The 15,303-nt window shown below is 35.2% G+C and overlaps 2 protein-coding genes across 2 annotated transcripts; both read left to right on the top strand.

Annotated features, from left to right (window-relative positions):
- Positions 1-435: 435 nt before the first annotated feature.
- LOC132064516 (uncharacterized) lies at positions 436-2,467 on the top strand. The gene is made up of 2 exons (XM_059457516.1): positions 436-601; positions 751-2,467. Exon 2 carries the CDS (start codon positions 1,013-1,015, stop codon positions 2,210-2,212), a length of 1,200 nt encoding a protein of 399 aa, XP_059313499.1. The 5' UTR covers positions 436-601; positions 751-1,012; the 3' UTR covers positions 2,213-2,467.
- Positions 2,468-6,768: 4,301 nt separating this feature from the next.
- On the top strand, positions 6,769-11,279 carry LOC132064517 (cytochrome c). The gene is made up of 3 exons (XM_059457517.1): positions 6,769-6,993; positions 8,762-8,895; positions 10,933-11,279. The coding sequence occupies exons 1-3, from the start codon at positions 6,882-6,884 to the stop codon at positions 11,023-11,025; spliced, it is 339 nt and encodes a 112-aa protein (XP_059313500.1). The 5' UTR covers positions 6,769-6,881; the 3' UTR covers positions 11,026-11,279.
- The last annotated feature ends 4,024 nt before the right edge of the window (positions 11,280-15,303 follow it).

Raw genomic sequence — 15,303 nt, forward strand, 5'->3', positions numbered from 1 at the left:
ATTTTTAGTAAACAAGCAAAAATGGATGGAGGAAATACTATTTTACAAGACCAACAAATGTAAGGAAGTTCCAGGGTGTGAACTTTATTCAATTGTCACTATTCTAACTTTTTATTTCTCAATTAGTACCTACACACACAAAAAAAAAAAAGTTATGAAAAATCAAAGTTAGAACATTCACCGTAAAGGCCGCCACGGTCAGGTTGCCAAGTAGGCTCGGATTCTTCCAAACCTTTGGCTCGTAATCATCCAGCTGTATACAGCCTGTTATTTTTATTTCATTTTCTTTATTTCTCTTATGTCCCATTAAACTTTACTCCTTACATTACATTATAATTATAATCTGAATATATAATAATAATAATAATAATAATAATAATTTCCATTTCTGGGTTTGGTTTATTCGCTGGCGACAGCCTGTTTCCAACAAAGCTCCCTCTTCCCCCACACACCCCACCCCCCCTTCTATCTTCACCCCCATTTTTCCCTTCACTCTTCTCTTCCAATCAATCCTCTTTCTCTCTTTTTTTCTCTCTGCTTAATTTTTTTTTTTTTTTGAAGATTCAGAATTTAAGCTCTCCAGATCAAGCTTCTCCTTCCTGTAAGCTTTCTGTTGATCTAATTTTTACATGTATCTGTACTGTATTTATCTCTCTTTTCTTGATTTTCTTGTTTAGGGTTAAATGCACAGTTTTTACTTTACATGTGTAGATTTTGATCATTTTGTATATGGTTTGTATGTTTTTTTAGGGGAATAACCTTGAACATTGAATTGGGCCTGAATATAGTTAGTGTTCATTGTTGAAGAAGTGTGAAAAGAGGAGGGTAAAATTGGTATTTTGGTGTGTGTGGGGTGGTTGATGATCAGATCTTGAGACTGTTTATATATGGTAGTTTTGAGGTTGAGAGGAGTTATCAACAAGGGTAAATCTGGTATTTCATGTGGTAGAGGGGTTGTTTCAGGTCTCCATGCTGTTGTCAGAGAGCATGCTTGCAATTTGTGGTTTGGGTAATGCCCCATTCGAGATTTGCAGTTGATGCACTAGGTGTAATTACTTTACTTTTTGTTTCTATTTTGGTACTTTTCGGGTTGTTCTGTATCTTGTACTTGATCTATTTCCACACCAAGACTCGCGGCGGGCAGGGTTACGTTCAGCTTGGCTACTTTAATGGTCCTTGGATTATACGGATTACGTTCATATTGTTTGCGTTCTGGTGGTGTTTTGGGGAGGTTGTGAGGTTGAACTTTATTAGAGGCGACGGGAGATTGTTGAATGCTCTTAGCTTCAAATGGCAGGAAACTGTTTGCAAGTGTTATGTAGTTTCGAGCTTAGGTTTTGCAGAACCTTGCCTTTACCTCACCATCGTGTTTCTTCTTCGAGCGTCTTTACAAAAGTCGGGAACTTTAAGCCAGAAATGGAATGGCAAAACAGCCGGATATATACTTCTTTGTTGCCTCCCCGTTTTTGCTCTACAGCTCTTACTTATTTTGGCTGGACCGCAACTTAAGAAGGCTCACATGAGCAGTATGCCGCATTATTTCATTAGTCCAGTTGCGCAATCTAAAGATGATATTGATGTTGCCCTATGCACTTACCCTTTGTTGAGTATTTTCTGCCTTGGTCTTTTTGCCATCATGCTAACTTCATATTTATTCTGGCTTGGTGGAAGAATCCTGAGTTTGGTTATCAATAGGAGTCTGCAAAAGAGAGTATACATACTAGTTTTTACAGTTTCTCCTTTCTTTCCTTTAAGGATTCTATTGCTCGGTTTAACTGTTAGAACTCATCCAGAACATTTACCTTTTCAAGCTCTTGCATTTGTGGGTTTTGTTTTCTTCTTTTGTTGTATTGGGGCGGGCATGTACATGCTCGTTTTCCTGCCCGTGCGGGATTCTTTAGCATTGAAGAAGTGCTCAGAGAGGGATATAGAGGCTAGGAGAAGGTTAAGTGATGAACAAACTGATACTGTTTCTCTAATTGCTAACCAAAGCAACCTTGAAGGAAGTATGGTCAGTAGTCCTGGGAGAAATTCAGCTGCCTCGACAAAGAGAGGATCGATCTCCTTTCGAACAACAGACAAGGAAGGTACTTCAGGGGCGGCCTTTGTGGAACTAAGCGTATTCTCTCCTAGTCAGCACTCATCACCTCCTGGATCACCTCAACTTCTTGGCTGGCCTATGCTTCCACCCACACCAGCTCAAGGTCCCTGATAGTTTCTTGAGCTGTATCTTTCTTGTATTCTCCTATTACTTTGATGGTGGTGGATTATAACTGAAAGGTCACTTTTTTGAGTTTTAAATTGTTTGTGTTCATTATCTTGAGTGATTTTGATGTTTGGTATATTTTTGGTTAATAACTAGGACTTGCAAACAAGTTTGAGAGGAGAAATCTAACAAAATGTGCTGCTGTATAAAGTGTTATTTCGTTTTTGTAGCTGAATGGCAACCAATAGTTTGTAGTTTGCATATAGAGTATACGCCTATGGAGAGTGACTATTATATGAACTGAATTTGCCCCAGAAGGAATTATGGAGAGTGACTATTATATGAACTGAATTTGCCCCAGAAGGAATTAAGGCATAATGGCTGTTACTTGAGGATTATATTGAAACCATTGCAAGTTCACCTTCTTTTGTCCCCCCTCCCCCTTTCCCTTTTCCCATTTCTGTGTGGTTTTCTTGTGCCCTTCTGTAAAATGAGTCCTCTCTGTGTATACATTTTTCCTGGCTTTGACATTTATTCTTAGGTAAGTGAGACCCTGACAATTATCATATTTCCTCTGCCCACAAATTTACGGGATTCTAATTTGAACATCAATGAAAAGCTGGGGGAATCTTGAAAAAAATGTTCTTTTAAAAATAAAATAAAAAATAGGGAGGAAACAGTGTTTCTAACGTTAAAGTGGTGATGATCTTGATGAAGGTGCAGTAAAAAAAAAAAAAAAGGGAAGAGAATGCTCTTCCAGGGTTTCCCAAGCTCCATCTGTTTGACCCCTTTTTTTCTGTCGAAGGGAGATAAATAGTGAAAGAACGGAACGTTAAGGGAGTTTTCTCATTATTGATAGTGCAAAAATGGAGTTGCAACTCTGAGTAGGCAATCGGCCATGCTATATGAAATTGTGACTTCATATTTTGATTTCAAACCATTTGTGCGAAATTTCAATTTTAATTTCATATCATGATTTCAAATCACAAATTTTTCAAAAAGGTATGATTTAAGATTTTAAATCATGATTTTAATTTTTTTTTTAAGTGTAAGATTTTAACCTATAAGTTTATATTTTGTAAAACGAAAAAAAGATTCATAAGTTGGTAGGCATATTTATTAACCATGTTTATCAGTCATTTATATCAAATATTAAAAGATTTGCAAGTTGGTAATATTTTTATAACAAATTTACTCTTACCAAATGCATGTGGGAGGATTATACTAAAGAGTAGTTACATCACAACTCATGTGTAGTTTTTCTTTTTATTGAACTAAAGTTCGATCAATTATTGTTGTATTTTTTTAGAAAGGTCTTCTAGTAGCATATTAATATTGTTATGAACTATGATTTGTTCATTTGGTAACATCGTATAAGAATTGGCAAAAGTTTTGATGTTTTCACAACTTGTGGGGTCGTTATACCTATGAAAAAAATACAACTAAAAAATTAAGATTGCATGTCTAAGTAAAAATTCAACTTCAATTACAGGTCTATGTCGTTTAATTAAACCAACTCAATTTTAAATCTCAAATTAATAAAAAATTTGACCCATACACCCTATCCACCCATCCACAACCATAATCTAGTTGGAGGCCACGTATCATATCTGATAATATAAAATCGGAGTTTATAAAAAATGACATGGATGAGTCATTTTGATAACGGTCGATGGCATAAATGAGCCAAACTATTGATGAGTGGCATAAATGAGCCATTTCCGATAGTTCGATGGCATAAATGAGCCATTTTCGATAATTTGATGGAATAATGGAGCCTTTTCCGTAATACATATTAAAAGATTTGCAAGTTGGTAGTATTTTTATAACAAATTTACTCTTACCAAATGCATGTGGGAGGATTATACTAAAGAGTAGTTACACTACAACTCATGTCTAGTTTTTATTTTTATTGAACTAAAGTTTGATCAGTTATTGTATTTTTTAGAAATGTCATCTAGTAACGTATTAATTTTGTTATGAGCTGTGATTTGCTCATTTGTTAGATCGAATAAGAATTGGCAAAAGTTTTAATGGTTTTCATAACTTGTGGGGTCTTTATACATATGAAAAAAATACAACTAAAAAATTAAGATTGTATGTCCAAACAAAACTTCAACTTCAAATCATGATGATTTTAAATTATCTCAAAACGGCTACTTAAGCTAAGTCCGAATTTAGAAGCTTCATTTGAATAATTGTAAATGCAAATTCTCGAAAACAAACAGTTGCTGTTTACATGATAGATATAAGTTTTTTTTTATTTTTTTACGAAGAAACAAAAAGAATTGTTTGCTTTTCGCTGTTTTGTTGGTTAGAACTTGTTTTACAGTCATTTGTAAAGTATAGCTTTTGTTATTCCTCATCCTCCTTTTTAATTATTCGTGAAATTTACGATTTCCACCTACTAAATAATCTTCAAATAAATCTGCTGAACAATGATTTAAGAAACTAATGTGAACAGCTAAACATAAATTCCAAATAAGAAAAACAAATAAAAAAAATCTGTTGACAACTCAAAACAACTAGTATGACAAGTGCTGGTCAGTTCATAGACAACTTCGTTGTGAAGAAATACGGCTGGCTAGCCGACATACATAAATAACAATTGCCTTATAACAAACTTCCAATTCTAGATCCTTGCTAATAAAATAATTGTGACCATAATATGATAAAATGTTTTATCATTTACCAAATTGATAATGCATAAATATTTACGGCATCAATTTACCTTCTATAAGAGCGCATTCATTGACATATTAAGGTTCGGGGCTGCTTAATTAGGTAAGATATTTTTAAAAAAATAAAAAAATAATGACGGATTGAGAGTTGTTTGCATCATAGTGTATCTGTTTTTTTGCCCATTAAGAATTTTCATGCGTTATTTAATGAAGTCTCGCTTCTTGAAACAACCTTCCAATAGTAATCAATAAGAGATTATTATTTATTTTTAGTATGAAGATAATTTTGATAGTCTCTCATTCTCATATTCCTTTTGTTTGATTATCTCTCCAAGTTCAATTCTTTAATTTTCCATGTTTCCGCTTTCTTCTTCTTCTTTTTTTTTTTTTTTTTTTTTTTCAACTTGTTATCGAGTTTTCACCTCCTTTTTTCGTGTCACGAAAATCATAGTACTTTTTGTCACTGACAAAATGTGGGACTTTTCGAAAATAAAAGTCAAAAGATTATTTGCAAATCAAGAACAAGGGATAAATATCACCTCTAAAATATTCTTCTAGTTAATCGCAGCCCAAAATATATGCACAGACCCATTGGCGGAAGGAATCGGCTTTTTGTGTTCTTGCAAGCCCATCCATTCTGGACCACAATCTGAAATAAGCTAGCCGGAAACTATAAAAGTTGTACTCCCACCTTGCAAATTATTTGTCATAATTATTAAAAATAGATGTCTTAAATTATTTGTCATTTTAAAAATAATAAATTATTTTTAAAATAATGAATTATTTTTTCTCCTTTAATTAATTTTATCATTAATGAAGATGACACATAAATAGAATAAACATTTAAATGAGAGAGATTATAACTTAGATATAAATAACTATAAAGTTAGTCACATATCACTTCGAATTAATATTTCTTAAGAGACGTGTAAACTAAAAAGCAATAAATAATTTTTAGACGGAGGGAGTATGAACTAGCTACTAATGATTTTAAAAAATAGCTATTGTTAGAAAATTCGTTGAAAAGTAATTATTTTTATTCAAAAACAGTAAAATTGAGTGATAGTGCTATGAATTTCAAATTTAAACAAGTGAAATTCAGGATATAGTTATATTTCAATGTATTTTACAATTATGTTTCTCTTTGTTTGTCCCCCTTATTGAGCAATTCAAAAATCTTTGTATGACTCTTCTAGATTTTGAAATTCATGACATTGTCATGGGTTTCGATTTTTATTTTATACATATATGTGTTTCTCTTCGTTTATCCTCTTATATTGAGCTACTATAAAATCTTTATATCACTGCTACAATTATTAATCGATCATCTATATTTATTATCTTTGTTGCTACTTATTTATTCTACTTACAATAAACAAAGGTAATATTGACGAGACTAATGATTTATATATACATATATATCATATATTCAACATATTACGAAGCGTTTGATTTTAAACATTGCTTATTTCTTTGTTCAGGCTAATGAAATAAATACTAAAACAAGTCTTAAATCCTCCTTTTATCTCATGTTTTTTCTTTTATCACTCTTTATTGTTGGTATGATTTTATAAAATCATTCACAATTTTCTCTAAAAAATATTTAATCTAAAACCGTTTGTGGAAAAAAAGAAAAGAAAGAATTTGACCAAAAATGTTGTCTTAAAGTGTTTCTAAAGCTAATAAAAGTCTTCAAGAAATTCAAAAGTTTTTCACGTGACTGAAAAAGAAAAAAAAAAGAAAAAAAATTCACGTGAAGTCAATAAAACTTAAGGGAGGGGCCTTTTCGTCATAAAAAGTATAGAGGCGTGCCACCGCCCCCGAGACACGTTCCACTTTGCAAACCCGTAAAGCTAAATATGCATTGAATCAGAAAGGTCTAGAATCCGCTATTAATACAAAACCCTAGACCACTTAGAACAATTTTCCTATTATTGTTCTCACCGCTAATAAACTTGTCATTCGCGTGTGTATTGGAAAAAAGTAGGAGAAAAATGGCGTCGTTTGGGGAAGCACCACCAGGTAACCCTAAAGCCGGAGAAAAGATCTTTAAGATGAAGTGCGCTCAGTGTCACACCGTTGATAAAGGCGCTGGTCACAAACAAGGTATATTTTTATGCATGAAATTTGTGTTTTCGGTGTTTCTATGCTGTTTTTGTTTCTTATTTTGTATTCACCGCTTTATTATCTATAGATCTGAGTTTTCTGTGTATTAGATTCACATGTTGGACGGATTTTTGACTCGTTTGATTGTTAGTTTCTTATATGATTGTATTGTCATGGTCTTTTGCTTGATTTTGTGAGCTCCTACGGAGTTATTACTCTTTTTATCGATTTGTAGTTTCTTATTCAACGCGGATCTGGGATTTAATTAGTTGATTGACATGTGAAACTGTTTTTTTTTAAGACACGTTTATCGTACCTTGTAGAGGACTAGAATTAACTATTTAATTTGGTTTAGTCTTATGAGGCGGTGCTTATGTTTGTTTCAATTTTCAATGAATTTATGCGGACTGCTAATGCGGTGGTGTTATTGAGACCTGAACTGTTGTCTGTTGATAAGGATTAAATTGGTTTAGGTATTGAGGAGAGAAAACCAGAAGAGCATTAGGAGATTGTTTAAATAATTTTTTTTTTTGTTTTCGCAATCGAGGATGCAACAAGTGAATTATTCCAGTCCACCAGTTTCCTTTGATGAGGTTTTTAATGGAGTAAAATTCAAGTATAAGTGTGAGTCTCTACATATTTGGTATTGGTGCCTCTACACTGTGTCTATGTTATCAACAGTGTGGCATTCTCCATGTATATTGATTAGGTAGCTTGACATTTTTTATGGAACTTTTTATCCATTAAAAAGCAAGATTTTTTATATAGCTGTGAGTGCATTATATTGGTAGATCTAATTTAAAGAGGTGGTGATAATATGTCCGACAGATACTGCTTTGTTGGAATCTGCCGCGTATAATTTTAACAAAATGGTAATAAAGCTGTCGTTTTTAGAAGTCAAAGGTGGATCAAGTTGCCACAAGGTGCTATTTGAGATGCACATGCATGATTTTGCCTTGTAGACGTGGATATTAAGATAAAATGCAGAAATCAAGGGAAATATTAATTGTAATTATTGCCGTAATTTGCCGTTGCGTTTGACTATATTAAGGACTTCATATAAAGGGGGGCATTGGAGCAATTCTTAAAGTTGTCTCCATGACTTGTAGGTCATGGGTTCGAACCTGTGGATTAGCCACCGACCCTTGTCTAAGGTAGGTTGCTTCATCATTTTTCGGATCATGCGTGAACACGTGATGCTTCCTGCACAACCACCCTTTTATTCTAATTTTATATCATGTTATCGTATGTACCTCTTCAATTATTTGAAATATGCGAGGTGTTACAAATCAGTAAGAGGAGAAGAAAGAAAATTGTGGTTTTGAGGTATGAGAGTTGCTCTTTTAATTTCTCTCCTACATAAGAGTTAGGCAAGGATGGACATGTACCAGAAAATATGTGACCTACTGTAAGAGTGTAACCCTTTTAACTTAAATTCCTCAGGCGCGCATGGGTTATGGAATTGGCTTCAAGTGCTCGGATTGTGCATGCGTGATAATTTAAGTAGTTCAGGGGGTGTAGCATTCGAATGTGTGGAATGTAGATTCTTCTAAGCTTGTCCTAGAGATTTTCAAACCTTCATCCTTTTTTGTCACCGTCCATCATTGCCTTCTTCCATTTTTTATTGTTTATTTTCTGTTATGATTAATACTTGAGCAGGCAATTTACTTTATGCATTTTCCTCCCTGCGCATATAATTTTGCAAAAGAGGTAGCTATTAGTCTGCGCTGTGCACATTCAATTTTTTCTTACACCATTTTTATTCCAGGACCCAACTTGAACGGGCTCTTTGGAAGACAATCTGGTACAACTCCAGGTTACTCTTACTCTGCCGCAAACAAAAACAAGGCTGTGAACTGGGAAGAAAATACATTATATGACTACTTGCTCAACCCTAAGAAGGTAAGAGTCATTTATGCTTGTATATGATTTTGGTTTTGTGGTATGGTGAGTAGTTTTGGTGCTTCACTTATATTTGTTTTCTGTTTGCTTTTGAGGCCTCCTTAAAAATAATTAGTTTTGCGGATTTCAACTTGTCTATATAGATACTTCTGTATATTATCCAGATTTGTCTAGCCAACTTTAGCTCTTTCTCTCTGTGCTTCTTCTGTACACATGAATATCTTTTAAGTGGTAAGTATGTGTAACATATTAAAATAAAAAATTCCTCATCGTCTGAAGCTGCTGTTAGAATGACTGGTCTCGTGTGTGTACTTTTTAGTTCTTATGATATTCGAGTCTCTATACCGCGTCAATTGAAATGAATGAAAGAGGTATTAATAAGATATATCCAGCTGAATAGGTGGGAGCAAGAAAGGAATAGCGAGGAAGAGAATTGAGTGGCAGCCTGTCCTGGTATTTAACCTGCAAATAACCTAAGGGTGAATAATTTTGGAAGGCTTCCCCTCATGTACGATTCGGGCATCCTGTTCCTTGGTCAATTCTGCCGAAGCTTCGAGTTGATGAGCTATTGAATGAACCAACCATGCTCCCTAAAAAATGATCCTCTTTGTTTTTCTCTTTCCCTTCCTGTATCTCCTAAGATCCCTTCTAAACTTTGGGTGAGCACTTCAATAATATAGTAAAAATTTAAGCTCTTCTGCTGGGTGAAGGTGCTAAACATTTAAGTGTAGATTATGCTTGCGAAATCCCCAACCTACTTTACATACGACTTCAGCAGGCAAAGCAAGCTTTCCCTTTTGTTCATTGATGTTTAGGGCTTAGAGACAGTAAATTCTTGAAAGTCGGTATCTGGAATTTTTCCCTTGAGACCAGAAAGATCGTCCTAGCAGAATGTCTTTAATATGCATATTTTAAGTCGGAATGGAAGGTTTTAAAATGTCCATTTCCTACTTGAGTAGAGGATGCATGAATATCAAGATACTGCTAAGGTATAAAAAAAAATAATGGGATGGGTAATTGGTTAGAGCATCGAGGAAACCCTACCTTAATGTAGCAGTACTGTGCAGATTTATTTTCTTTCAGCAGAAAGTTGATGTCAACATCCTACTCTTGAAAGTGAATCAGATGAGATCCTTGCATCTGTAGACACAAGCAAGAAAAGTTGGATAGCAATTTGTAATTACTGCTGCACTTAGTTTGATATTGCTTTTCACATTGATGTAATAACTATTCACTCAAGTGAGATTGAAGATTAGTCTGTAGTCACTCTATTGTTTTAGTGCCTTCTATGACATTAGATGTGTTTGTTGAAGTGGGTGATGGCTTCGTCTTTTAAACCCCTCCTTAACCCCCCCCCCCCCAACAAAAAAAAAAAAAAAACACCCACACACAAACACACCAATAAAAAAAAAAAAAGAGCTGCTCTGTTTTTTGAATCCAAGAGCTTGCTTTGGTGCCTTGTTGAAGTGTGTGATCTTCTCATCGAAAAGCTTCAGTGGTGGTTAGGGACGCTTTTTTAATTTAGTTTCATCTTCAACAGTGTTCAAGTTGAACAATCCCAAGGTAGAATAAGACCATGAAAAGTTTGAGGTTGAATAACATGAAAATAGAGTAAACCTGAGCCCCTTGACCATTTTTAGCTTTTTGCATTCGAGGTCTTCAAATTTGTTGTTCACATAAGTGTACCCAGAGATGTATGTGGTCCTATTTTGTGAAACTGTGCACAAAGTAAAAGTAAAAATGGGGCGGTTGGAGTGGAGTCTAGTTATGTCTCTGTCATGATGTCTTGTTCCATTTTTGCTGCGGTGAAGTGCGTAGTGACTTTGTAGATTGACCCTTTGTGTTGATTTGAATATTGTAGTGTCATACCATTTTTGCTCTTTACACTAGCCATACGGGTAGTCGCTTTTCAACTTTCTGTGTGTTTCAACATAAGCAACAATTTGTGCTAGGATCATATTGATACTAATTTTTTTCATCCTTCACTATGCTTGATTGCTTATCAGAAACTGATGACCTGAGGCATTTTCTGTGCAGTATATTCCTGGGACGAAAATGGTTTTCCCTGGATTGAAGAAGCCACAGGATCGGACAGATCTCATAGCTTATCTCAAGGAGGCAACTGCGTGAAGATCTTGTCGGAACCCTATGATACTTTCGCTAGTGGTCAGGAGTTTGTCCATTGGTAGCATTCACATTTTATATTCTGGAAGGCATCTTTTGTCCGTTTGAATAAAACCAAATACAGTGTCATGCCATTCTTCTGGTTGAGTTAAGCCAGTCTTAAAGGAATTTTGTCAAAGAGTTTGTCATTGATTACTACATTAAATATTTACGTGCTTATGACTCTACCAGTTCGTTGTTATGCAATTGATTTTTTGTTCCATCGGTCTCCAGATGCTTGTTTCTTGGTACTTTATTTAAGTAGGAGGTGAATACGCATCTTTTGGCACCATCTAGTCATGGACCAGTTGCTTTCCCCGAGGTCATGTGCATGGCTGTTTCTGGGGTTCAGTATGTAGTTTTGTTGTGTAAAGATTGGCGGAAAGGGTCCCCTCTCAATCAACATTCGAAGAGCTACCCCCTCCAATAAGTTTCAAGCTAATCTGTCTGAAAATCATCGTGTTTACTGGTTTCTAGAATGATAATAAAGTTTTTCATTTCGACACTTTTGCAGGGGGTAGCTGGCGTCTACTGTGGCCCACATTTGTACAATATTTGCTGAAGTCGTATTTGGTTACGAGGGAAATGGGTCAAAATACTTCTTCGGACAAGGGCTAAAAATATATTCCGTTATAAATTTGGGTAAAAATATTCTTCCCATCATTGAAGTTTTTAAATATATCCTTGTAACGGAAATTTTCAACATAATTCGATTTCATTTTTAAACTTGGTTCAACTATATAAAAAATCAATAAGCGACCAATTTGGTCTGGGGTTTTACATCAGGAGCCAGTAGGCACAGGAGTATGTAACTCGTATGGGTTTTTTTAGTTAGTTGGATAGGATTTAAATGGAGCGCGTTTAAAAATGAAATCGGTTTATGTTGGTGATTTCTCTTAAGATAAAGGTGTGTTTGAAAACTTTAATGATGGGAGAGGTATTTTTACCCAAATTTGTGATGAAGGATGTTTTTAGCCTTTTTTTTTTTAAAGTAGGGGACATTTTTGACCCTTTACGCAAAAAAATATTAGGAGTCTTGGTTATGAATGTTATTTGGAAGAAAAAGTTGAAGGTTGTGCAACCGTTGTATTTTGTATTTACTTCCAAACGAGTTTTTAAGCTGGTGTTTGGATATAAGGTAAATTGTAGTTGGCACTTGGCAGTCAGTGTTCGTCTCATACTTTCGAATTTTTATGATCGTAGAACACCTTAATTGCAAAAGATGGAGTAACGCACAGGAACCTTCCACAGTGGGGTTGTTGTCTGTTGATGGTTAATACCAAACGATTTTCGTATCGGTTTTCAAAGGAATCTTCCACAGTGAATAAGGCAAAGCAAATCATGTTACTACTTAAATGTCTTCTTCTACTATCAAGTACAGAATAAGTCTACGCACTTTATGTTGCTTTAAAGTCATTTTCCTTTGTTAAGTGTATAATCTGTTCATTTACTATGGTATAAACATTTTGTCAACCTTTACTGCTAAAAGATTATTGTCGGTTTGTATTTCTTTAATTCTCACCTTCTACCACCAGGTACATGCAACAACATCGAAAGAATGTTATAATGGGCAGCAGCAAACAAGGCCGACTAAAGTAATTAAGATGGTGGGACGACAAAAGGAATCTTAATTGTTAAAAATAAGGTGAGAATAAGTCAATGGATCTATGCTACAAGAACAAAATAAGTAGAAGCATGCGAGCAGCCGCCCAAAAAAATGTACGTGTGATCGTTATAAATGACACATTAACTAGGAGTAAAATTGGGTCTGTAATTTAGCAATTGTAATCCTCTAGAGGGATTTCGAAGGAAAATATTTTATTGATAGACTCTATGAATTTCTACTTTATAATATTCAAAATATTGATAAATTTTATGAATCTCTACAATATTTCTTGTTTTTTCTTTTTTTCTCTTTTTATGAAAATAGCTAGTAGCACCCCTATTTATATAATAGCATGAAACTTACTTTAACTCAAAACAAGAAAATCTATTTCTATACTAATTTGACTATAAATCCTAACTAGACATGTCACGACCCAAACCGATGAGTCGTGACGGGTGTCTGACCTCTAGTGACCAAACACCCCTATACTCTTATCTGATCATCAAGGGCCCATACATTTACATACATACAAGCTGAAAGAACAGTGCAAGCCAACTAGGCCGCTACATATACTGTACACAAAAAAAAAAATAGGAGCCGAAAATGCTACAATATCTGACATACACATACACCTGTCTACAGACCTCTACTGGATGAGAAAATCAGAAAGGACGGGACAGGGCCCCGTCATACCCATATGCATATACATCTCCAAAGAATGGCATATCAAAATAGGCGGACTCCGGATCAAATGGAGCGCACCGACGACCTTGTTGAATATAGAGGTCCTGCGAGCCGGACCACGTCGTCTACTACACCGAACACTGCGGGCATGGCCCCCCCGAGCAATAGGGGATTCGGGACGGATAATGTGCGAGCATGTAAGGCATAAGAGTAACATAAGTATAAGCATGAGAATCATGAACGAAATGCGGAACTCAAAGCTAAACCGATCGTACGCATAGATTTGTATGAATAAGTATCGTATAATCGACCATGCCTCGCGGGCGCATAATGCATGCTCTCAATGATAATCATGCTCGTATATAAATATAGGTCATAGTCTTGAGGAACGTTCAACCGATCCATATCCCATATAATAATGCCGAGAAACGTACGGCCCGATCCATATATCATATAATAATGCCGAGAAACGTACGACCCGATTCATATATCATCCTCAAGGTGCACCAGCTGATCAGGTGGTAATGCGTATATAAAGCTTATCGATTTTCCCATGCCCCATGTACATATAATGTACACGTATATAACGCTTTCTGGTCATGGGTCAATATGCATATGTATATGAATGCAATGCGTAACTGAAATGTATACATAGAACTCTCGGAGTGACATAAGGTCATATTACCTCCGATGGGCAACTTTTGAGCTAACATCATCAACATAAGTAATCTCAAGACCCATGAACAGAAGGAACAATCATACGGGGTATAGGGACATCAAAGACTGAAATACTTCTAATGCTTCTAAGAGTAGAGTAATATGGAAGCTCGTTCATTCGTTCGTTCGTTTATATCATAAGGATCATGCCAAAATGAAAAGAAGGATAGCCTTAACATACCTTTTGTCTTCTTAATGACTAAACGTTCTCCTTCCAATCTCGCGACTCTACATTTAAGAGGATTCATACTAAGGTTAGGTCATTGAAAGCATGATTAAGTTTACTAAAGCAACTAATGGCTAACGGAATTTGGGCAGAATTTCCTTCGTTTTATTGACTTTCTCCATATAAATGACAAATCCCAAACATCAATAGCAACATCCATAATATCATAATCAAGAGGCTTCTTTCAAGTTAAGCATTGTCCAATCCTCAAAACTCCTTTTTTTTAAGGTCATCCATAACAATAGCTACAACACAACACCACATTCGCTTACATACAATACTTCCTCAACATCATTAGTATCTCCCCTCAACAAGATTATACTCATAGCATACTAAGAATTATGACTCAAGTTAATTTACTACTCACAATTTCATTGAATCTATGTTTGAGTTTCATCTTCTACTTTCTTCCCTCACCCAAGTTATTCAACAACCAAGCATGCTTAATAACATGAAATAGACATGAAAACTAACCTTTTATCTCATAGGAATGAGCTTTGGATCAAGTTACCAACTTGAGTGAAACCCTAACTTCAACACCCAAGGAATTCTTGAATCCTACAAACCCTAGTGAGTCTCCCAACACTTGAATCTCTTAATTCTTGCTATTTGATCTTTGATTTCTCTTGGGTTTGGTCCAATATATGTATGGGAAGGTTCTAGAGCTCTCAAGGGTTTGGGAAAGGTGAAAAATGAAATAAAAGTGTAAGGGTCGGATATATATAAAATTTAGAAAAGCTGGCCCGACCCGGATATACGGCCAATTATACGGGCCGTATAATTGGACCATATAATCCCACTAGGGATTCACCCTTCTCTGGAAGTATTCTACGGACCATTATACGGGCCGTATAAATTATACGGTCCGTATAAACGGCCGTACAACCCATATTTTTCGAAACTTATTCTCGTCGATTCGTTCAACCTCCAATCCTTATAGAACCTTATTGACACTTATATAATACTTCATTCACCATCTAAGGGACCTCATATCTCTTCCTCAAGGTGATGC

This window comes from Lycium ferocissimum, chromosome 7 (assembly GCF_029784015.1).
Source record: "Lycium ferocissimum isolate CSIRO_LF1 chromosome 7, AGI_CSIRO_Lferr_CH_V1, whole genome shotgun sequence".
NCBI lineage: Eukaryota > Viridiplantae > Streptophyta > Magnoliopsida > Solanales > Solanaceae > Lycium > Lycium ferocissimum.